General features: G+C 36.5%; 1 protein-coding gene and 1 pseudogene across 1 annotated transcript in view; both read left to right on the top strand.

Moving 5' to 3' along the window:
• LOC141508589 (NACHT, LRR and PYD domains-containing protein 12-like) overlaps positions 1-9,300 on the top strand; it is a 65,074-nt gene extending 55,774 nt beyond the window's left edge. Inside the window, 2 exon segments of the mRNA XM_074217372.1 lie at positions 4,196-4,366; positions 6,101-9,300. Of these exon segments, the coding sequence (XP_074073473.1) occupies positions 4,196-4,366; positions 6,101-6,242 (313 nt within the window). The 3' untranslated portion in view covers positions 6,243-9,300.
• LOC141507466 (magnesium transporter NIPA2-like) lies at positions 7,588-10,121 on the top strand (annotated as a pseudogene).
• Positions 10,122-24,961: the final 14,840 nt, after the last annotated feature.

Here is a 24,961-nt window from a genome sequence, read left to right on the forward strand (position 1 = left end):
TTTGCAGACCTTAAGGCATAGTAAGTTATTTAATTTGTCTTTAAATTAATATTAATTTTCATTAAATGTTATATACTTTGTTCAGAGTAATATTCTTGCCTTGCAAGATATTTTTGGATTGGGGCAGCTAGGTGGTACGTGAATAGAATACAGGTTCTGGAGTCAGGAGAACTTGGGTTAAAAGCTGAACTCAGACACTTAATTACCTAGCTTGGTGACCTTGGACAAGTCACTTAAATCCTGCCTTGCAAAAAGCCAAAAAAAAGAAAAAAAAGATTTCTTTAGATCCTTATATTTTCTGCTTATTTCATGCAAGTGATAAAGATTGAATAAAAATAAAGTCCTGTGTTTCTGTCCAAGTTATTGACCAAATCTTAACAAACCACATGCTTAAAGGCCACTCTCTATGACAGTTTTTTGGTGACCTACTTTCAGAGATAGAAATATTAATGATTACACTTTGAATCTGGCATTTCACTCATTGATTACACTTTGCATCTGGCATTTCAACCATTTATGAATCTAAATTTACTTTTACTTAACCTACTTCTTTCCTTATTTTCTAGAAGTATAGCATGACCTTCATATGAAACAGTTTGTTAAAATCCTATGTAGAACGATCTTTACCTCTGAATTTGGAAAAATTAGCAACTAAAGGATCGGGCATGGCCTGATCTTGCTGAAGCACTGCCTGTTCTTTGTGATCACCACTTCCATTTTTCTTTCTTCACTAGCAATCTCAATAAGATATTCTTAAATTTTCCTTGTGATGACCAGTTGATCTCTGGGTCAAAATGTATAGATATTTTACTCATTTGTTAGCATCATTCTCAATTGACTTTCCATAACAGTCATACTGTAGCCGCTGATTTGTTTTTTGGATTTGGTTCTGTCCTTTGAAAAATAGCGACTCAGGCTCGGGAATGCAGGTTTCGGAAAGAGAGTAGAGATTTATTAAAGGAAGTTACAGCATATTAGTAAAGGGATAGAAAAGTTAGAAAGAGTTTTAAGAGAAGACCATATGGATTGCTGATTGAATTTTGGCTAGGCCAGCTGCAGACTGGAGTAGAAAGAGACTGCCTCCTCCAGTGGACCTCCTTAAATTTTCTCCCACAGTCCATGGGAGGGGGTGGTGACCCGGGAGCAACCCAGGTCTCTCATTGGAGATTTTGCCTTTTGGGGAGGGGTCTCTTTTGGGTGGTCTTCCAGGGCCTGTGCTCCCTGGCTGCCCCAGAAGAACAATGCAATCCAAGTTGAAGGTCAGGCCCTCTGGTGTGGCCTAAATAAGATGCTAAAGGAAGATTCCCTCTACAATGCTAACAAAAGATTTACCAAGTTTGTCTCCAAATGACCTCTTGATGCTGAGAACAGTACCAGAATTTTAAATTGGTAACAAATTTTCATTTAATTTGCATTGTAATTGTAATGGAATGGCAGTGAATAATCTCTTCCTTAAAGGAAAAGAGGCTTTTTGTGATTCTGATAGAGGGAGAATCTGGGAGTGATAGTGTTTAACAAGTAGTATTCTGAACCTCCCCTTCATGACAAATTAGTTGATAGAGTAATAAGTGAAAATTACACCAGCATTGGAAAGGGTGGCTAGCAATTCATTCCAGGGTAGCATAACTAGTGTGAGCCTAAAGACAGGGAATAAGAAAAGAAAAGGTTTGGTAATTTTAAATCATTAATTCTAGAGATCACAATAGATGGGATGTAGATCTGAAGTTAACTTTTGCAGGGTCAAATTGAAGAGATTGACATGAAAAAGTGGGCAGTGTAGGGCCGTGTTAAGAATAACTAGCATGGGGAGAATATGAAGGAGTGGGAGTATGTAAAAATTGAGGAATCAGTCCAGGCAGAGAATCAGTGGCAGTAGAAGGGTCTCATGAGAAAGTTTGCTGTGCATTATAAAGTGTTCAAAAGGGGCAGCTAGGTAGCATAGTGGATAAAGCACCAGCCCTGGAGTCAGGAGTACCTGGGTTCAAATCTGGTCTCAGACACTTAATAATTATCTAGCTGTGTGGCCTTGGGCAAGCCACTTCACCCCATTTGCCTTGCAAAAACCTAAAAAAAAATAAAGTGTTCAAAACTCTTCTTTGAGGTTGAGCCTCATAACATCCTATTGTATTCTGTGAGGACCAGAAGCCCACCTCTCAGCAATAAGGACTCCTGAGAGAGTGGAAATGAAAGATGGAAAATGGACTAGGAATGATCTTTACAGACCTACTGGAAGTCTTGAAGTAAGACAGGCTAAGGAGGCCTGGAACTGAGGCTCATGCAAGGCTGTCTAGGAAGGCATATAGATGAACACAAGGCAGGAAGCCAGGTAGCCTGCATCCAGAGTTCATCAAGATCTGTGAAGATTCTTGAGCAAAGAGAGCAAAAGCCCTGGATCCAGGGCTTATTCCAGGCTACCTGAAAAGACCTTGGGCTGAAGACAAAGGCCAGGAGGTGGGTAACTCACTGGGATGGATGAGAATGGACAAGGTCCAAGTCAAGAATTCTGGATTATGGAGTTACAATAGTGCTTCCTGGGAAGAAGAAGAAAGGAAGTTCATTCCTGTTCTAGGGAGATTAGCTTTGTAGAAGCCTAGAAGTAGGAGACTGAATGTGTTATAAAGGAAATAGCTGGCTCATTTAACAGGCAGGCATAGGAAATGTTGCAGGAAAGAAAAGCCAAGGCGAATTTCAGAGAGGTGATTTTGCCAGGCCAAAGAAATTGTGGTTTATCATAGAAGTACAAGCCACTGGAAATTATTTGGTAGGGTCAACATGTGTCATTGTTTCCAATTCTTTCCCCCACCATGTGCCATTTTCTAGGTGCTGTTAAAAATTTCAGTATCCTTGACACATTGCTATACCTAGAACTCACCACATTATTTCAGATTTGATCTGATCAGGGCTCTATCCTCTACTCTTGAAAATTATTTCTTCACAAAGCCCAAATCAAATTAGTTCTTTTGGCTGCTCTATCACACTTTGCATGCCTACTGAGCTTATCATTACTTTCTTGTCTTATATTAAGTGATCAAATCAGACATATGTGTATGTGTGTGTTTGTGTGTGTGTATACTTTGCAGACCTTAAAGCATTCTATAAAATTATGTCATCATTTAAAATTTTATTTGTAAAGTCAGTTATTTAATCCTTATTTGAATTTATCTTAACTTTTATTATATATCTGGCACTTCACTCATTTCTTTTTCTAAACTTTTCTATTTTTTTGCTTAGAGTACTTCTCTCCATATTTTTCAGGAGAATAACTTGAGGATTGGATCAAACAGTTTGCTAAAGTCTATGTGAAACTCTTTCAATACAGCACTATTCTTAACTTCCTGTTCAACATTATTCTAAAATTTCCCTTGTTATATATATAGCCAACAATGGACCTATGGGCCAAAGAGTGTAGATAATGTGTTTAAAAAAAAAGAGAGAGGAAAGAAGGAAGGAAGGAAGGAAGGAAGAAACAAACAAATTTTATTTTTCTCCCAATTCAAAACTTAAGCCAAAGAATGAAAATTGTTTTTGTTTTTAATTGGGAGAAAATAAAATATTATTTTTAATTATCTACTTATTTCCTTTGAATGACTGTCTTATAAATTTAACTGTTTCATTTATAACTTGACCATGTGACTTTTTTTACACTTTTACTATAAAATAAACTATTGATCAAAACAGCACAAGATTCCTACACACACACACACACACACACACACACACACACACACACACACACACAGAGTATCTGACTACCTAACATTTTGGGGACTTTTCCTTTTTTCTCGGTCTTCTCAACCTCTTCTATCAAGTCCTTTAATTACTAGATCCCATTGTACAGGGCATCTGTCTTATCCTTCAAATGTTCATTCCTCTGTTCTAGCTCACTGGACTCCCCATGTAGTTCTTGCAAAGCCCATATAACAAATTTGTAGGATCAAACAAAACAACAACTGGCCTGCCCTTCACACAACACACACACACACACACACACACACACACACACACACACACACACACACACAAAGAAACATTCTCTCTCTCTCTCTCTCTCTCTCTCTCTCTCTCTCTCTCTCTCCCCCTCCCTCCCTCCCTCCCTCCTGCGGATATGGTTCTAAAGGGGCTGTGAGTTTGATCCTTTTCCCAGAAAATGTATGGTTCCAGAGAAATGAAATTAGTTGTCCTTCTTTTCCTTTAGGTTCTCCTTGAAGCATACCTCTCTTTCTTGTCTTCAAGATCTCCTCCATGTTATCTGTAGCAGCAAGAGCCTAAAAACCTGGGACCTGGGACCTTTTGTTGTCCATGATGAAAGAATAAAGCTGCTATGTGAGGCATTTGAAAACCAGAACTGTAAAGTACAAACACTAATGTGAGTCCCTCAAGTTCAAGGATGTTCCATAGGCATTAGGATGAAAAAGGTATAAGTTAAAACAAATGACAGGAAAAAGCAAAAAAAAAACCCTCCACTTTCAAATGAATTTTTTCAGTTGAAAATATTCTACCCTATCTCCTATCATTCCCTTCCACACATGCCAATTTGAAACAAAAAAGAAAAAAGAAAAAATATAACACATGTGCATAGTCAAGCAAAACCAATTCCCATGTAATGTTAATCCTAAAATTGATACACAGATTTTTAGGATTAGGCTAATATGGGAATTGATTCCATCATGATTGTTGTTAAGAGGTAGGTAGTATGCATCATCATGAATCTTCTGCAATTGCTGTGGTTCATTGTGAGGATGAGGGTTCTAAAGTCCTTCAAAGTTGTTTTTGTAATTGTCATTGTTCATGTTGGTCATTGTACAAACTGTTTTCCTAGTTCTGCTCACTTTACTCCAAATATGTTCATATAAATTTTCCTAGGTCTCTCTGAAACCAACCCCTTCAACATTCCTAGAGTGCAATATTTCATGATATTAGTAAACTATAACTGGTTGGGCCAATATGAAAAAAAGTGAAACCTTCCCATGAGTAGCCTTCAAATATAGAAATTCAGCAATCATATCCCTGTCTTCCCCCTTACCCTCCCACTTTCCAACCTCTTTATCTGACCCTACCCACCCCCCACCCCCAATAGCACTATCTGGGAGGCTGCTAGGTATTGACATGGAAATCACACTAGACTTGGAGTCAGGAAGAAACCTGAGGTCACATATGGCCTCAGAAGCTTATTAGCTGTGTGACCTAGGGGAAAGTCAATTTACCTCCATTTGCCTCAGTTTCCTTGACTGTATAGTGGGGAGAACAATCATACCTATTTCACAGAGATTACATTGGATAAAATTAAATTAAATGAGATAATATAAGTAAATTACCTAACACAAGCACATAGTTGGTACTTAAAAATGACTTGTTTCCCTCCTTTCTTATTTCCCCACCTCCCCATATCCTGACCACACTCCTTTAGTTGTTATTCTTTTTCTAGAATGAGTCCATTCCCCTCTCCTTTTATATATTCTCCATCTCTTATATATGTCTCTTTCTCTGTCTCTCTGTCTCTCTCTCTCTCTCTCTCTGTCTCTCTCCCTTTAGTTTTTGTGAGGCAGTGGGGTTAAGTGACTTCCCTTAAGTTCATTTGACCTAGGTAATTATTAAATGTCTGAGATTGAATTTGAATTCAGGTCCTCCTGACTCCAGGGTCGGTGCACTATTTGCTGTGCCATCTAGCTGCCCCTGTGCTTCTCTTAATGAAATCAAAATTCACATTGGCCATTTTTTCTGAATTGTCATACTATGGATTAATAAGGACTTGCTAACCCATATGTTTTTAATATAAACTGTTCTGTAGCCATGCCTCCCCCTTTTGAAGTCTATGCAGACAAGGTCTCTTGACTATCAGTGAGGTGGTCATGAGGAGGGCATTAGAAAGCATAACAGAAACCTATTTCAGATATAAATAATGTGTTTTTTAAAACTATCCTACAGTAGCTGCTACACACACACACACACACACACACACACACACAAACAACACTGTCTCAGACCCATTTACAATCACAGACATGAAAAAGGGGAGGAAAGTTGGGAGGCACAGTGACTAGAAGCACAGCTCTCAGGCTACATACTAAACTCAGCTCAAAACTTCTTTGTTTTTTCACAGACTCTCTAAAGGGAGTTTAAGTGAAGAATCAGTGAGAGCACTGACTAGCCTAAAATCAAGAAAAGGTTTTTGCATCATTTGGAAAGATTATGAAGACGAGATAACAGAATTCCTTAAGTGGTTTGCTGAAGATATCATCTAAGCCTGGTTCATCTGACTGATTGAACAAATCTCTTTTACCTTACAAACATCAATTTTATTTTCCATTACATCAGATGGATCGAACTAAGTGATGTCTAAGGAAGTCCTACTGCCAAGGCCATGAACTGACTGGAAGTAGAAATCTCCTGCCATTAATATCTAGAGAGAGTCTCTTCTAATCACCTTTCCCTTGTTGGATAATAAAGAAACAAAAGACAATTCTTGCCTTTGCAGACTAAAGAAAAGCCATATTCCATTCCAAGAATTGCCTGAGATTAGAGGTTTCTACTGCAGGGGTACCTTTCCTAAGACCTTTCCTGCCAGTGCCCTTATCTATATGACATTCTGATTATTGGATGCTCTCTTGTCCTATGATAGCACATTCCTGCCTCCCACTCTCTTTATCTCTGCCATTGGGACCCATTTTGCTGAGTTGGAATTCCCTTTTCCAGAGCACCTTCATTCTCAACCCTTCCCATCCTAGCCCTGCCACTAAATTTCTGCCCACCTCCATCTGCTGGAATCTGGAAATCCCTTTTGTGTAATATATCTTCCTTTTATACTCTCCATTTTCTGGCATTCACAGGAGATTTGACTTCTCCCCAAGGACACTTCATCTCTCAACAAACTCTCCAGGGCTACATGATGCTTCTTTCACTCTACCATTTTTTCTGACCCCATTCAGAAGCCTCTCCTCTTCTAAGGTTTACCTCCCTCATCTATCACTCAGTGTGGGTAAGCTAGCCCCTTCATTATTCTCTCTATTTTAACTAGGATTTCAGTATCTGTTCACTGTCTCTTTGAACCCCCTGACCTTCTGGTTCCACACAATCCTAAATTGCTTTGTTGCCCAGCTGTACTCTACCTCAATCATCCACAGAGGTGATCAAAACTTGGACATCATCACTATTGGAAACTCTGGTTTTCTAGAACTCTGAAAATATTTTCTGATCATTATTTTCCATTCTCTCATTACTTTTAAAATGTTCTTTTCTGTCAAAACAAACTCCACTCCCATTTGGAAAAGGGATAAGATTTCTGGATTTCAAGTTTAAGATCTGGGTTCAAATTCTTGCCCTCAGTGAGGGAAAAAAAGGCAGAAGCAAGATGGTAGTGTAAAGGCAAGGAGTCATCTGAGATCTACCCCACATCTTTTCAAATATCTGTAAATAATGACTCTAAGGAAATTCTAGAGCAGCAGAACCACAAAATGACTGAGAAACAATTTTTGAGTTCAAGCCAAGAAAGTCATCACAAAAGTCTATTGAACAAGGGTGAGAGAAAAGTGAAGTCTAGTACAAGCCAACCAGGATAAGTCCTCAGCGGTGACTGAATTATTGGCAGCAATGGCTGTCTCCATACATAACAGCCCACAGAAGGTAAGGGGATCAAAGAGATGATTAAAAAGAGATTTATAGGGGTTCTTTTGCAGTCACTAGAGGTACAGATTTATTTCATTAGCTATGCTTGGATCTGGGTCATAATCCTTGCTTTTAGGAGAGCATCAGCAAAGCAGAGTTTATAGCCCCAGTGGACCGGGAGACCCTGGTTGCCCACAAATCAGGGAACAGTACAGGACAGTAGTGAATGCACTTCTCTCTAGATCATATATGACTTTGAAAGAGCTAAAAATAACTCTGAAAATAGCTGCACAAAAAACATGAATCTTTGGATAGTACTCTCTCCATTTGAGAAGCAGAGCCTCATTTTAGCATAGAATTAAAATCAAGATAAAGACTAGAAAGTGAACAAAACAACAGAAAAATATTCTGACCACAGAATATTAACTATGATAAGAAGATCAAAACACATTCAGAAGTCAACTAAGTCAAAATTCCTACATCTCAAGACTGCAAGAAAAATACATATTTGTCTTAGGCCATGGAAGAGTTTAAAAAGGATTTTAAAATGAGGTTGAGTAAAAATTGAGAAGAGAAATGTGGGTAATTCACTAAAACCATGAAAAAAGAGTCAATAATTTGGTAAATGAAGCACAAAGAAAGCTACAGAAAACATCCTAAATAAAAGAATTAACCAAATGGTAAAAGAGACATAGACATCCAATGAAGAGAAGTGAGGCATTCACTCTGAAAAGCAGAACTGATGAAATTTTAAAATCTTACAAAATTTTATTGAAGAAAAAAACTTCTTAAAAAGTAGAATTGATCAAATGGAAAAGGAAGTGCAAAATCGTACTGAAGAAAATAATTTCCCAAAATTTAAAATTGGGCATACGGAATCGAATGACTTTATAAGACATAAAGAAACAATTAGGGCGGCTAGGTGGTGCAGTGGATAAGCACTGGCCTTGGAGTCAAGAGTACCTGGGTTCAAATCCGGTCTCAGCAGACACTTAATAATGACTTAGCTGTGTGGCCTTGGGCAAGCCACTTAACCCCATTTGCCTTGCAAAAAAAAAAAACCTAAAAAAAGAAACAATTACACAAAATTAAAAGAATGAACACGCAGAAGAAAATGTGAAATAATACATTGGAAGACTAACATAGAAAATAGATCCAGGAAAGATAATTCAAAATCATTAAACTACCTGAAAATCATGAACAAAAAAAGAGCATAGACATCATCTTTTTTTTTAATTAAAATTTTATTTTTCCAATTACATGCAATGGTGGTTTTTCAACATTCATCCATTTGCAAATTTTTGAGTTCCACATTTTTCTGCTATCCTCCCTTCCTTCCCCCATCTCCATGGCAGTGAACAACCTGGTAAAATTGTACATTTGCAATCCTGTTTAATATACTTCCATACTTGGCCGGTGCCCGCCTGGAAGCCTTCTCTGTTTCCTCTCCCGCTTTGCACTTGCCCGGGGCAGTGGCAGCCTCAGTGGTTTGCCCTTCCCTGGGCTCTAATTGAGATTGGAGCACCCCAATGGAGGAGGCTGTGTGTGCGGCTGCTGCCCCGACCCCAGCAGCTCCGGCTCTACGGTGAAGGGAGAGGGGGCGGCCTCTATGGGAATGTGAGAAGTCTCAGTGGGAGCTGTTGAGGTGGCAAACTTTGCTGCTTATGCATTTGCACCTGCCACATGAGTCACTGGACTCCATTAGGAGCTCTTAGTGTTCTTGTAAGTGCCATCCTTTCGCCATACTTTCTAAATGAAAGACTTAATCTTCATGGGTAAATTGGATGTTTATTAAGTATTTTAGGGTCTACTGTTATGGTAATTCATGCTCCAAAAGAGGAAGAGATAGAGACCTTAAACGAAATGCTTCATAAGCTAAGTGATCCAGGTTTTATGGTCTTTGCAACATTGCTTCTCATTGTGTCCTTGATATTAATTTTTGTGGTAGGATCACACTATAGACAAACAAACATACTTGTTTACATAACAATCTTCTCCATGATTGGAGCATTTTCCATCTCTTGTGTTAAAGGCCTGGGAATTTCTATTAAAGAACTTTTTGCTGGGAAGCCAGTGCTGAAGCACCCACTATCCTAGATTCTGCTGCTAAGCCTTATACTCTGTGTAAGTACACAGATCAATTATTTAAACAGGGCCCTGGATATATTTAATACATCCATTGTGACTCCAATATATTATGTATTCTTCACTACATCTGTTTTAACTTGTTCAGCTATTCTTTTCAAAGAATGGCAAAACATGCCTGTTGATGACATCATTGGCACTTTGGCTTCCTTACAATCATTGTGGGAATCTTTTTATTTCATGCCTTTAAAGGTGTCAGTTTTGGTCTAGCAAGTCTGCCTGTATCTTTTAGAAAGGATGAAAAAGTAGTGAATGGCAATCTGTCTAACTTGTATGAAGTCTTAAATAATAATGAAGGAAGCTTAGGCTGCGGAAATGAGCAACAAACTGGTGAAAGCATTTCTAGAAGAAATGGAAATCGGATAACTTTTTGAAAATAGATATAATTTTTAAAGAGTTAATCTGTAATTGTGGGGGGGGTTGACTGTAAAATGAGCTTGTCTGAAAATAGAAATTGTCATTTTAAATGCTGTCTAAAGACAATCTTTTTTTTTTTAATGGTTTCACTAATCTGGACAAGAACAATAATGACTTTACTTTTCTTATATATTAAGTATAAGACAATTCACTAAGATAACCTAAATATGATTGGTTTGGTTTCCATTAACACTATATGATTTTATGATTTTAAATTTCAAATATAACTGAACTTATTGCACTGACAGTTTTAATTATAAAAACAAAATACTTTATTTCTTCATTGTCGATAACAACTGAAACGATCACTTGTCATTTACCAAATGACAATGCAGTAACATTTCCTTAATCTTTTTCCAGTATGTGGGAGAGCAAAATATTCCAATATAGTATCCTGTGAATTGCACAGTTGTAACTCGGGTTGAATGAGTCACAAATTAATTCATGATTGACATTAATAGATTATGGGAAATGAGAAATGCATTTACTTTAATTTTGAAGTATTTTGAATGAATCTTAAGTTAGGCAGAATGGATAAGAAATAGAATAATTTTGGGCTCAACTGTAAAAGGTGATTTTCTGTTATATAGTTTGCCTTGTCAATTGAATACAGTGCCCCAGTAAAATTTTAGGTATTACTGATTGGTTTAGTTACCACATTGAAAATAAAGTACAAATTTGAGGAATTTCTTTAAAAAAATGCAGTTTAACAAATTTTCACAAAGTGTTAAAAAAATAATATATTTCCATGTGAGCCATGTTGAGAAAGAGGAACTAGATCTAAAGGGAAACAAAAAAATCATGAGCAAAGAAGAAAAAATATAAAATGTTTTTTTAAAAATGAACATAATATGAATTCAGACTCTACTTGTTTTCTTCTGGATGTAGAAGGCATTGTCCACAAGACTTCTCTCAGACCAAGGTTTTCCTTGATCTCTGAATTGCTGAGAGGAGTTAGATCCATCATAATTGATTCTCACAGTGCTATTGTTAATTAAGCATCACCTTTCAAGAAATTTAATATCAGAAATTCTAGAAACAGAGGAGAAAATATAAATTGAAAGTAAACATTGATCACCTCTTGAAAGAGATATCAAAATGGAAACTCCCAGTAGTATTATAACCAAATTCAAAAACTCTCAAATCAAGGAGACAAAACTGCAATTTGTCTAAAAGCAGCAATTCTTCAAATATTATAGAGCCATAATTAGGCTCTACAATTAGAAGATAATTAGAAGATTTAGCAGCTTCTACTGTAAAGGATTGTAGGATTAGAATATGATTTTTCAGAGTCCAAAAAAGTTAGGATTACAATAAAAACTCACCTGTCCAGCAAAACTGAGCATAATTCATCAGGCAGGAAAATGCATATTCAATGGGATAGAGGAATTTCAAACATTCCTAATGCAATGACCAGAACTGAATAGAAAATTTGAATTTCACATACAATGAGCAAAAGAAATATAACAAGGTCAACAGGAAAGAGAAATTATAAGAGATTCAATGATGTTAAAATATTTTTATTCCTACATGGAAAATGATAGTTATAATTCCTAAAAACTCTCATTATTAGTACTACTAGAAGTATACATAGGACATACAAAGAACATGGGGATGAGTGAAATAGGCTGGTATGATTATCTAAAAAAAATTATGGATGAGAAAGAATAAACTGGGAGAAGTGGAACTGGAGAGATAGAATGTGATAAATTATGTGACATAAAAACAAGCTATTTTACATTGGAGGAGACAATAGGGGGTAATGGGGAGGCAAGCACATGAACCTTACTCTCTTTGGAATTGACTCAAAAAGGTAATTATATATAGTCAGTTGAGTCTTGAAATCTATCTCACCATATAGGAAAGTAAGGAAGGGGATAAGAGAAAGAGGGGAACTGATAGAAGGGAGTGCAGTGGGAGGTGAGTAAGATTCAGAGCAAAAGCATCTTTAAGCATAGACAGAAAGGAGTAGGATTAATGGAGGAAATAGAATGGAGGTAAATATATTGTTAATCTTTCCTGTGAAAAAAATTACATTGTCTCTGACAAAGACTTCATTTCTCAAATATACAGAAAACTGATCAAATTCATAAAAATAAGAGTCACTCCTCAATTACTAGATGGTCAAGGCTATATGAACAGGCAATTTTCAGATAATGTAATCAGGGTTATCTCTAGTCATATGAGAGAGAGAGATGCTTTGAGAGTTATTGATGTTGGAGATGAAAATTAAAACAACTCTAAGCTACTACCTTACATCATTCTGGGCAGTTAATTTGATAGAAGGAAGAAGATGAGAATTAGAGGAGAAAACTGTAACACTGATGTCCTGTTGAATAAGTTGTGAAACTGATTGAACTATTCTGGTGAGCAATTTGGAACTATGCCCAAAGGGCTATAAAATCTGCATACCCTTTGACCAAGCCATACTAGTACTAAGTCGATACCCCAAAGATATAAAATATAACAAAAGGGAAAGAGATCTATGTACACAAAAATATTTGTAGCACTGCTTTCTAATGGTGGCAAGGAATTGGAATAAGAAGGAGAGAAGGGGGACAGGGGGAAGGCAGGGGGGTCCATCCATTGAGGAGTAACTGAATACATAGTATATGATTGTGATGGAAGTCTGTTCTATTTTAAGCAGTCAGGAGGACATGGAAGGACTTACATGAACTAATGCAGGGTGAGCAATGCCAGGAAAACATTGTATACAGTAATAGCAAGATGGTACAGTGATCTACTATGAATAGCTTAAGGGTGATGTCTTTTGATTTCTGCATAAATTAGGTTTAAATGAGGCAGAGTTGTATTAAATTGTCAATCCCATTCTCTCCCAAAATCATCCTGATCCATTCACATTCAAGTGACAGCTCAAAGGCCACATTATACCAAAGAACTAATGTAAAGAATGTTTCTCTGAGCAGGAATAGTTTGTTCTAACTTGGGGGGACACATAATTGGCAACAGGCAACTTTCAGAGATTTGATGCACAGTACTGCATTTGCTCATCTGTATCAGAACATTCATAAACATCAAGACTGGTTTGATGGTAATGGGGGGGGGGAAGAAACTGATAAATGAAAAACAAGAACCCCCCAGGGTTTACCAGAAGGGTAGTTGATCCATTTCTAGGAAGACAGCATTTAAATTCATCAGAAATAAGGTACATGTGAATCTTAGAGAGATGCAGAATGTGTAAGAAGGCAGATGAAATTCAGTTTTATACAGATAATAATATTCCAAAGTGCTTTATGATGCCCCAAAGGCTATTTATGGACCAAAGACCTATGGTGCATCTCAACTACTCAGTGCTGAGGAGCCACACTGTTTAATGATGGGGACATGTTCCTAGAGAGATGGACTGAACACTTCCATAGTGTTCTTAACAGATTGTCATCAAGCAATGCAGCAGCCACTGACACACTGAAGTCAATCTGTCCCTGCTTGAAGAAGCCACTAGGCTCCTTTCCAATGACAAAGCATCTGGTGCTAGTTCTATTCCAGCTGAGATCTACAAGATGAGAGGTCCATTGCTAATTCAAAAGTTGACAGACTGAAGTGGGGCAAGTGTTGGTGCATGATCTTCTGTTTGCAGATGATGGTGCACTCAATGCAGCCTCTGAAGCTGAGATGCAACAAAGTACAGATCAATTATTTGATGTTTGTGCTCATTTTGGCCTAACAACACCAAGAAAACACAGGTGCTCCATTAGCCAACAATACTCTATCCATATGTAGAACCATCAGTCACAACAAAGGAAAAATTCTGAGTATTATGGACAGTCCAGGGAGATCCACATTGACATTGAGGTTGACACTGGCATTGCCTGAACTAGCTCAGTATTTGGGAGGCTCCAAAAAATAGTATGGGAGAAGAAGTATTAGACTGACCACCCAACTGAAGGTCTACAGAGCCATTGTGCTGACCTCATTGCTGTATGCTGTGAAACCCGGTCAGTCTACTAGTGCTATGTCAGGAAACTGAATTGGGTGTTCCCAAGGGCTATCTGTGCCTGAATTGTGGTATAGGATTCCAAGGTCAATTTGTCTCAAACATAGTGACGTCATTTTTGATCTTCAATAGCAAAGGAAAAGAATCAGTCAATTAAGAATAACCAAACTATTATCAGCAATGAAATGATCCAAGACAATATGTAGGGTTTATGCTGAAAATTGCTATATATCTCCAGAGAAAAATACTGTTGGAGCATGAATGCAGATCAATGATACTTTTTCTTTATTTTATTTTTCTTGGGGCTTTCTTTTTGGTCTGTGTTTTCTCTCTCTCGGAATGTATTTTGCTTCACTGCACATATAAAATCTATGTCAGATTACTTGCCTTCTCATTGGGGGTGGGGCAGGTAGGGAGAGGAAGACAAATTGGACCTCAAATTTAAAAAAATTTATATTGTTTTTTACTTGTAATTGCAAAAAAAAGTCCAATAAAATTTTAAAAATTTCCTGCCTGGATCCTCATTATCTTTGTGACCACAGAGGCAAGTCAGTTAAACTCTTTGGGCATCAGTTTACTCATCTGTAAAATGAGAGTGTTGAATTAAATATACTCTGTGGTCCCTTAGTACTCTAATTACATATTGCTGTATTTTTCATTTTCTGTCTATCACTCTATCCTCACTTCAAATCCAGCCTCAGACACTTAGTGGCTGTGTAAGTTGAATAAATCACTTAACCTCTGTCTGCTTCAGTTTCCTCATTTATAAATTTGGAGTAATAATAATTCCTTCCTTCCAGGGTTGTTCTGAGGATAAAAATGAAACATTAGGAAAGGCTTTTACATATCTTAGCATGCAACATTAATTCATGAAATAGAATGCAGAGCCATACAGTGGAAACAATTACATTGAAATCAGTAACAAATTTTCTTTTAAGTTCACAAATCTGAGGGCAATACCCTCTGTTCCAGAGTATGATAGAATTCTAGAGTTGGAACAGATAAGGGAACTGATGACAAGGAAAATTTAGATTTGTTCATGGATACTCAGCAGTGCAGAGTCAGGGGTTGGGCAAGAAAATAAATTCCCCAGTCCCATATCTTTCCCTAATTCAGTTATGTTTTTATCTATAGCATAGTAAAGATAAAAAGATGGAAGAAAAGAAGAAAAATTAATAATATTAGGCTTTGGGGAAAAAACAGGGGAGGTTGAGTAGGCAATAATAAAAATTAAATGGAAGTGATCAGGGAAGTCTTCCTGAAGGGGATGAATATTGAATGGGTTAGGGAAGGAAAAGGAAGAACTGGATTAATAGGAGAGAGGATGAAGATATTCCAAATGGGAGGCTCATAGGTTTGAAGTATATGAGGCATGGGGCTCCAATGTTGAGAGTGAGGGAAAATTTTCCTGCCAGAAGAAATAGAAAATAGAGAAGGAAGACCAAGTGAAGGAACTAAATGATGTTCATAATGATAAATTCAAATTTTTTAAAGTACTGTTCTTGGCCCCCAAAGTTCCAACCCCTAAAGCTTCCTAAAGTACACAGAATGAAAAAATGGTGATTATAACAGATTTATTTTTATTTGCAAAAAAATATTTTTCTTAGTTAACTAAAATCTATTTCTTCTCTCTCTCTCTCTCTGTCATCTACCTCCTCCCAACTGAAAAAACAGAAACAAAACCTCTGTAACAAATAAACAAACAAAATTGGCAAGAAAATACATTTCAATCTATTTCCAGAGTTTGTTACTTTTGACAGAAAATGGGTAGTATGTTTTATCACAAGTTCTCTGGAGAAATAGTTGGTTATTTTGTTGTTCAGAATTCTTCAGACTTCTGAACTTGCTATCTTCCGTAGAAAGCATTTTCTGTTCATCCAAGATGTTAATGCCCTACCAAGTAAGATATCTTTCATCTAATCTTTTTGTATATTTATGGACCTAATTATATATGTATGTTTGTGTGTGTGTGTGGTGTGTGTGTGTACAGGATCTTTTCCTTTTTGTTTGGAATTCTGAAATGTAGCATCATTCCTGATACATAGTATGACTCTATAAATTGTTGTTAATTGATGTAATGATTAAGACCATTTCCTAGAAGTATTTTAGGATGATTTCTTAAAATTAAAGCAATAAATTTTGAGAATTTCAAAAGGGAAATGGAGGTTGCCTGGAGCTACCTTGACTTCAATAAAAATAAGTAATGCTAGACTATTTTCATTTCCTTTTTTGTTGGAATTTCCAAATAGGTACATATATCAGGGATCCATGCAATATTTGACAGTCTTTCTTGCTCATCTTGTGGTTCAAATGGAGAGATAGGGACCAGGTCAATAGTTCCCAAACTGTGAACCTCATATTCACAATTCCCCTCTGGGGAGTAGCTTTTCTTTTTTAATGAAGTCTGTCAATCTGTAAAAGTATATTTCTGAAATGAGGATAGATTTTGCAATATATTTTTTCTCACTGAGAAGAAATATAGTATAGTACTCTATAGTGGTAAATCAGCAAGGAGTGATTTGCTCATATGATAATCTCAGATGCCGAACATGCAAAAAATATTATAAATTCTATGTTGAAAGAGATTTCTTTTAAGCTTTAGAGAAGCAGTGTGATATGGCAAATTGCACCTTGGAGGGAAGAGTCAAGATATCAGAGAAGACAGGGACTTGCTAAAACTCTCCCCAGTCCCCTCTAAATAATGTTCTAAAGCAAATCTTGAAGTAACAGAACCTACAAAAAGTCGGGGTGTCAAATTTTCCAAAGACAACTTAAAAAGTTTTACTGTAACAGTCTGTTGTACCAAGGTGAGTGTGGAGCACAGACCAGTGCAGACCAGGCCAGTTGCAGACCCAACTCCAGCAGACTAGGATCAGGTCTTGGGAGTCACTGAATCAGTAGGTGCAGTGGCCACTTCCAGAGTTCTCAGTCCAGAGATGATAATGGGGTGAGAAGGAGATTTCAGGGGCTTCTTTTCTGGTGTTAAGGACAGGATTCTTTTGCTTTACCCACATACAGAGCTGGCTTTCAGTATTGGAGAGCAGTCCCAGGGCAAGAAGGAGCATTAGCAAATCAGAGCTTGCAACCCCAGGGAAGCACCTAAAAGAAACAAGGAAGGGCTATTATAGCATAGGGGATGATGGCAGAAGTGTCAGGGAACACTTGAACCTTCTTCTTTTCAGAATTGGCTCAGAGAGGTAATTACATACACACATAAGAAATTTATCTTATCCTATATGAAAATAGAAAGAAAAGAGAAGGAAAGGGAAGTACTCATAGAAAGGAGAGTGAATTGGGAGAGACAACACTTTTGAGGAACAATAGGGTGAAAGGAGAGAATAAAGGAGAGAAAAGGATGGGTCAAAATATAGTTAGCAATCATAAATGTGAAAAAAATGAAGAAAATTTCTGTGTTAAAGGCCTTGGATCTTAAATATATAGCGAAATGAATCAAATTTATAAAAATAAGAGCATTTCTCAATTGACATATGATAAAAAAATATGAACAGTCAATTCCACATGAAGTAATCAAAGCTATATGAGAAGGTGCTCTAAATGACTGTTGATTAATTAAAAGTAAGTTAGTGCAATGTTGGGAACCTTTGTATATGGGAATACTGCAAATTATCATCACCTGGTACCTTTGAGCATCAGAACCTTGTTTTGCTAAGTACCATGGGAGTGGGAGTGGACTAGAGACTGGAAAGGTATTCAAGCACTTTTATTCTGGTGAATAAATGGAGCACTTGGAGATCTTGATGGAGTACTTGTCTCTTGTAATCCTTGTCTCCTGCCCCTCCAATGCGCACTGGGAAAAGATAAGGGAATCCAGAACTAGGACTCTACAGTACAATACTGAAGAAATTCCTCATGCCTCCTATTTGTTTAATAGAAAGAAAAAGAATGACAAATGATGGAAGGGATTTTGGAAAGTTATACACCCAGTTTTAGTGGAGCTGTGAACTGACTTAACCACTATATAGAGAAATTTGGAACTGTGCCAAAATATTTATTATAGCACTTTTCTTGTGGCAAAGAATTGGAAATTGAGAGGATGATCATCAGTTGTGGAAAGACTGAACTATTTGTGGTATATGATTGTCATAGATACTCTTGTGATATAAGAAAAGATGAACTTGATCTCAGTACATGTACAGATAAAAAGTCAAATGAGTAGAAACAGAATATTGTAAGATAATTTTCTTGAATGACTTATCAATTATCAGCAATACAATGATCAAAGAAAAATCTGAAGAATTTATGAAATATGCTATTCCCATAGAAAGAGCTTATGGAGTCTGAATGCATATTGAAGCATACTTTATACTTCATTTTTCTTACAATTTTATTTGGTTTGTGTTTCCCTTTTTAACATGACAAATATAGAAATATTTTTTGCATGATTAAATATGTGTAATCTAAAAAAAAAGTCTGATATTTGAACTCTGATTTAGAACCTAAACCTTTGTAATGACACCACTTACTGTTTGACTTTGGTATGTCAATTCCAACATTGAGCTTCAATGTCAATTAAAATTGTAAACTGGAGAGAATAATACTTAAGTTCCATGCCACTGGGGGATGCTGTAAGGAACATGATTATAAATAACCTTTGAACTATAGAAAAGTGAGTTGTTTTTAGTAATCTGTTCATATTTCATTAAATATTTATTAAAATCCTATCCTGATGATCATAGTGATAACCTGGTGAATCTGTTGCATTACAAGCATTCTAAAGTTCTATTCTTAAAAGACTTAGTCAAGGACTCTCAGTAATTCTAGATTCTCTAACTCCTATATCTTTCCTTACATTCAGTTGTGTTCTAGTATGCACTTTGTTCTAAGGCAAAAAGATGATCTGATCTTGAACTAGAAGGGGGCAGGGAAAATAAAAGGAATTCCCTAGGAATTGTTTTGAGAGATTCCTGGGAGGAGTCATCAAAGAATCCAAAAATCTAGCATGTATACATAGAGTGATGTATGGAGCAGGAGATGATATCTATGTTCTGAACATGAGCTACTGACTAGAATGAAATACTGGTCATCCAATCCAAGAAGGGATAAATCAAGATTAGATGTAAGAAAAATTTCCTAGTAATAATTAGTAATGGCACAAAGTGAAATGATTTAAAGTAGTGAGGGTTCCCATCATCAGAGGTCTGCTTAGAGAGCGATTGATGAACTCTAGTTCAAGAATATTGCTTATAGTAATAAGAGGAGAGAACACAATTAGAAGAAGTAGAGAGGAGACAAGATGATCACTATTTCAGGAAAGAACTAATTGATTGTTGGATCACAGATGAAAGCTGAAAGTGTCAGGGAAAAAACACCATTTATTAAGCATCTTTAAATTCAATTCAATTAATTTTTTGAAACCCTTACTATTCTGGTAGGCATCAGGTGAATCTCTCAAAGGCCAAGTGATCTAATGTCTGCCCTGCATCTTACATATAAGGAAACTGAAGCTTCTCAAGGTTGTGATTTGACTGAAGCGATGGTGACAGAAACTGTCATAGGTGAGATTTGAATCCAGCACCTCAAATTCCATGACCCTAGGTTGATAGAGGCTGAGGAAAATGCAAATATTTTGGCTGTCTCAAAAAAAAACATAGTGATGTTCAGAGGGAAAATGTATTCTGTGGCACCTAGCCATGAATTTCTTTATTTTTTTCTTTTTTTGTGAAGAAAAGAATGTGATCTGCCCTATTTCCTGGCTATGAAACCGAGGAGTGAGAAAGCAGCCAGAAGCTTGTTGAAACAAGTATGGAATTGGCCAATAAGGAAGGAGAGGCAGCACAACCAAACAAACCAGGAACACAATGGAGATTTTGATTAAAAACAAACAATTCAAACTGACAGCTACACCAGATAACAAAATACACACCAGATACACCTGCTGTGCTCTCACACTGGAAGCCCCAGAGACTGTAAAACAGAACAGTATATATCAGAGCAAAATTCTCAAAATAAAAGGGCATCAGAAGCTAAGGGTATATCCTTAGGTCTAATCAGTAAATCATAAATCTAATCTTTTAATCCAATAATATTTGCTTCAAATTCCTATTGATAAGAATCCCACCTAGGCCAGAGAAAGAACGTTTACTAAAATAGAACTGCCCTCTCCTTTTCCTAGATGTCTCTTATCTTATCATTTGTTGACCCAAGTAAAAAGGTTATTACAAGAATGACCAGATAATATTGACACAGATAGAATCAGCATTCAAATGGAGAACAGCACTTAACATGATAAAAATTGACATTTTTACACCCAAAGACAATATTCAGATTTTTTTTGTATTGATAACATTAGCACAATCCTTGATATTTAATGAATTCTGTTGATTGATCAAAATCCATTCAAAATAAAAATAGAAAACATCTGGGAATTAATAAGATACACAGGAAATTTCTATAAATATAACTTGTTACAGGCTAACATTCTTACCAGAAGCCAGAATTTCAGTAAAATCCAAAGGTAATCCCAGAGAATATTTTGATTTCAACTAAAACATGGGTTCAGTTTGAAATAGAGCAGGGAGTTGAAAAGTTATAGATCTCTTTGTTTCCAAGGCTATGATTTTCTTCAGGCAACAATTACTGGAGTTGGGCTTTTGGTGGCATTGGTTGGGAGGAGGAGGAGGCTGCCCTCTTCCAATATTTGTCTATATTTAAACAGAGGCAGAATCTCTCAAATTTAGTTATTTGGGGCTAACATAAAGGAAGAGAATTTAGGTTAACCATGAAGTGTATTCTCTAAGATTTACCTAGAAACCCATAGACAGCAATCTATTAGAAATGGCTTTCCAAAATGTGCAAGGCATATTTATACAGAAAGGAAAAAGCCAAAAACCATGTTAAGCAACCAAAGAGATTGCACAAAGAAGACATAGTTAAACAATATGATCTTTTTCTAAGTTATAATATTTGCTTCAAATTCATTTTGATAAGAATCCAACTTAAGGCAGAGAAGGAATGTTTACAAATAAAAAAAATTCTCTTATCTTGTGGTTTGTTGACTCAAGTGAAAGAATTTATTGATACTGTTACAAGAATGACCAAATAATATTGACACAGATAGAATCAGCATTCAAATGGAGACAACAGCTCTTGACATGACAAAATTGACATTTTTTTACACCCAGAGATAGAATTAAGATGTATAATTCTTAATTAGAGGCTAAAAATGTAGACTTTGGTCAGAAATATGTTGTAAAAATTTATTAATTTCACAATATGATAATACTAATGCTTTGTTGACAACTTTATTATTTAAGAAGATCATGATATCAGGGAGATGATGGCATGATAAGCACGTGAATTGGATTTGAATGAGGGGATACTATGCTAAGTCACTGGCCTCACCTCCACCAGCCATCTGCATCCAGTGGCCAGATATGAATCAGGATGTCTGGAGACAACCCTGGATGTGAGGGGATCGGGGTTAAGTGCCTTGTTCAAGGTCACACAGCTAGTAAGAGTCATGTTTGAGACCAGATTTGAACTTGTGTCCCCCTGACTCCAAGACCAGTGCTCTATTCCCTGAACCATCCGATGTGAACATCTGGTGTAGATTCTCTAAACTACAGCTGCAACTCACATTATCATATACATGTAAGTGAGGATATATTTATGAATATTTAACCTATAACTGTCTACATATATACTTAGATCTAAACACCCACACACAGATTTACACTTTACCTTTCTTTTTCCCTTTTCATCACTTGAATGAAATTTTGATCAGTCCACAAGCACCAGGCACTCTGTACAAGATGCTAGAGATAAATTGACAAGTTTGAAACATCCTGTGCCCTTGCAGACTTATTTCTGTTGATCTAGAGTTTTCATGGATATAGACAGAATATAAGGCCTTTAAGGCAACAGGGGCTGTTGCATATTTTTTTTAATTGCTAAAACAGTAGACATCAGATCTATTTAGTCTTGGTTAAAGCAGAAGAATAGATAAGAAAATGAACCAAGATAAAGAATAAACAGAACTTTTGAATATAGTTTAAGAATATAAGAATATAGTTTATAAGGGGGAGAGACACTTTTTAGAAACGTCCAGCCATGAAAAATACAAAGCTGTTTGGTAGACATTCAGTTTTGATTCTCATTCCATATGCCATAGTAAGCTAAAAATGGATTAGGTGAATTAACTATAAAAATTCACAGCATAAAAATAATTAGATCATAACAGTAGATAAGGGAAAATTCTTAAACGAGGAAGAAAAGATCCCAAAATATAAAACATGATACCAACTATATAATTCCTTTCTACAGTCTAATTCCCCAAACCTCTGGAAAATTGGATTCTTCTCCTAGCATGCTCCTTGACTTTGATTGGTGAACTTTGGTCCTTTTTTACTTTGTCCTGGGACTAAACAACCCTTATCACACATCTCTACCTAAGCCACCCCCACCTGCACCTAGACATTTGTATTGCAACCCCTTGACCCCTTTTTCATCTCTCCTTTCCCTTGTGAAAATGTAAGATCTTTGAAGGAAGGGACTAGTTTGTTTTTATTTGTATCCCTAGTAGTTAATACAATTCTGGCCATCTAGTAAGTCCTCAAATATTTTATCTGACTTCTTATCAATCAAAATAAAAGCAAGAAAACTAACAGAAAATATTACAGTAAATATCAATGATAAATGTCTGACAGTCTAAATTTACATGTGATTTACACAAGTGGAGGATAGACAGACATATATTTGTGTGTGTGTATATATATATATTTATACATTTATATAAATATGTAAAAATGAAACTTTTGTTAAAACAAGGGCTAGCAATAGAAAAACTTTCAAAATTAAAAAAAATTAATTTGTATGTCCAGCCTGGTCCAATGGTGCAGTAGTAAGTGTTCTTGCCAAGAAAGAAAATGTGAAATGAATTCCTCTCCTAATAATTCATAATGAGCATCAACTTCATTTTCCTTTTCTTCCTTTTCATATGCCATTTCCCCCAATATAGAATCAGCATGAGGATCTGAATGAGAAGAATGGGCTGGTGGTTTTGAAGATATTGAACTGTTTTGGATGATATGGGGGTTATCAGAAAATTGTACTTCTTGTTTTCTGTTTTTAGTTTTTTTTTGGTAAGGCAATGGGGTTAAGTGGCTTGCCCAAGGTCACACAGCTGGGTAATTATTAAGTGTCTGAGGCCAGATTTGAACTTAGGTACTCCTGACTCCAGGGCCGGTGCTCTATCCACTGTGCCACCTAGCTGTCCCTGGAAATTGTACTTCCAAAGGAATAGTGTTTCTGATCTTCTTTCAAGAGTGTGACAAAAGAAGCAAATTCTGAACAAAGAAATGATTCATATAACTTGTGCTTATATGTCTCCTACAAGTTGAAAAATATCCTTGTAATTTATTCTTGCTTTCAGTATCTATGCTCTGCTCACAGTTTGAAAAGCCTGCACTTGAATAATACTGTTGTGGGGAAGATGGCATGAAGCTGCCATGGGAGACCTTGGGAAAGAAGTTTTAGCTATAGACATTGAAGTGAGTCCCCATAAATGTCCTCTTTTCACAGTTTCCTGAGCATTAGCGACTTAAAGTTTAAGTCAATAGTATTTGGGGAGAAGGGGGAGACAGTAAATTGCTTGTCTGAGATCTGAGGAGGGTTTTTACCTATTTTTAAATCTTCACCCGAATTTTGCACAAAAGACCTTTCTCTTCAACAGACTTTTGGTGCTAGTTCATTCAGAGCATTGCCCCTCTTCCCTCTGATATCCTGCTGAAACTTCTCTGACATTCACCTGATCTGGCCCTTTGAATTGGTAAAAGTTTTCCCTCATATTGGCTTACTCCTATGTTTTTTGTGCTCTAGGGCTTTAGTTATGGTGAGAGAAGGATAAATTGCAGTGATAGGCAATAACGGAGGGAAATAAACATTATATTAGTGAATAAATGTTATTGAAAGGCTCCCTTTTTGAGGAGGAAGTGTCTTCTTCATGCTCCTTTACCCCACTTCCCACCTTTACATTCTGCAAAATCATTCTCAACTCTCTATTCTCAAAGCCCTCTGATAGATTTGGGTCACTTTTTCTGAGAAGAAATGAAGTAGAGCTGTTATTACCATTGATATTGTAGCTCTTGTCTCATCTGAAGAGGGTTTAGAGGGGAGGTGTTGGGACAATTTGGCACTGGTGTCTGTGAAAAGGGATCAGTGGCAAGATCAGGGAAGAGTCACATTGGAAATCAGAGGAGTCTTCTCTACCTGAGTCTTCTCTCTTGATCTCTACAAGATTCAGTGCTTTGGAGGAATGTAATTTTCTTATCTCAAAACCTATATCATGCAGAGATCCAAGGGTTCTTTGATGAGGACAGATGGAAGTACTTCTGAAATTATTTTGGAGGTGAAGATCAAACCCAGCAAGCCTTCAGCATGATAGACAACAATGATACTTTATCCATGATGTGCTTTATCCCACTGACATGTTGGATAAATATTGGTCAAATATTGGTTGGATAAATGTTGGTCAAATATCTTCTAGTAAAGTGCAGAGACTCTTCCACCAGCTTTGTGGCTTAATCATTTTTCTTAGGTTTCCTGAATGTAGATAAAATAGACTAAAGGAGATATTTATCTGTAAAATATCATAAAAAAATTTAAAAAATCATTTTTGTCGTTATTTTGAGTTGTACATTTTTCTCTTCTTTCCCTCCCTCTCCTCTCTTCCCATGACAGCAAATGACCTCGTTTAGGTTATACATGAATAACTATGTTAAACATATTTCTATATTAGTTATGTTTTGAAAGAAGAAAATTTGTAGATATATGTATATACATATATAGAGAGATATAGATAGACAGATATGTAAAGCATGAAAC

Source organism: Macrotis lagotis, chromosome 1, assembly GCF_037893015.1.
Source record: "Macrotis lagotis isolate mMagLag1 chromosome 1, bilby.v1.9.chrom.fasta, whole genome shotgun sequence".
NCBI classification, from domain to species: domain Eukaryota; kingdom Metazoa; phylum Chordata; class Mammalia; order Peramelemorphia; family Peramelidae; genus Macrotis; species Macrotis lagotis.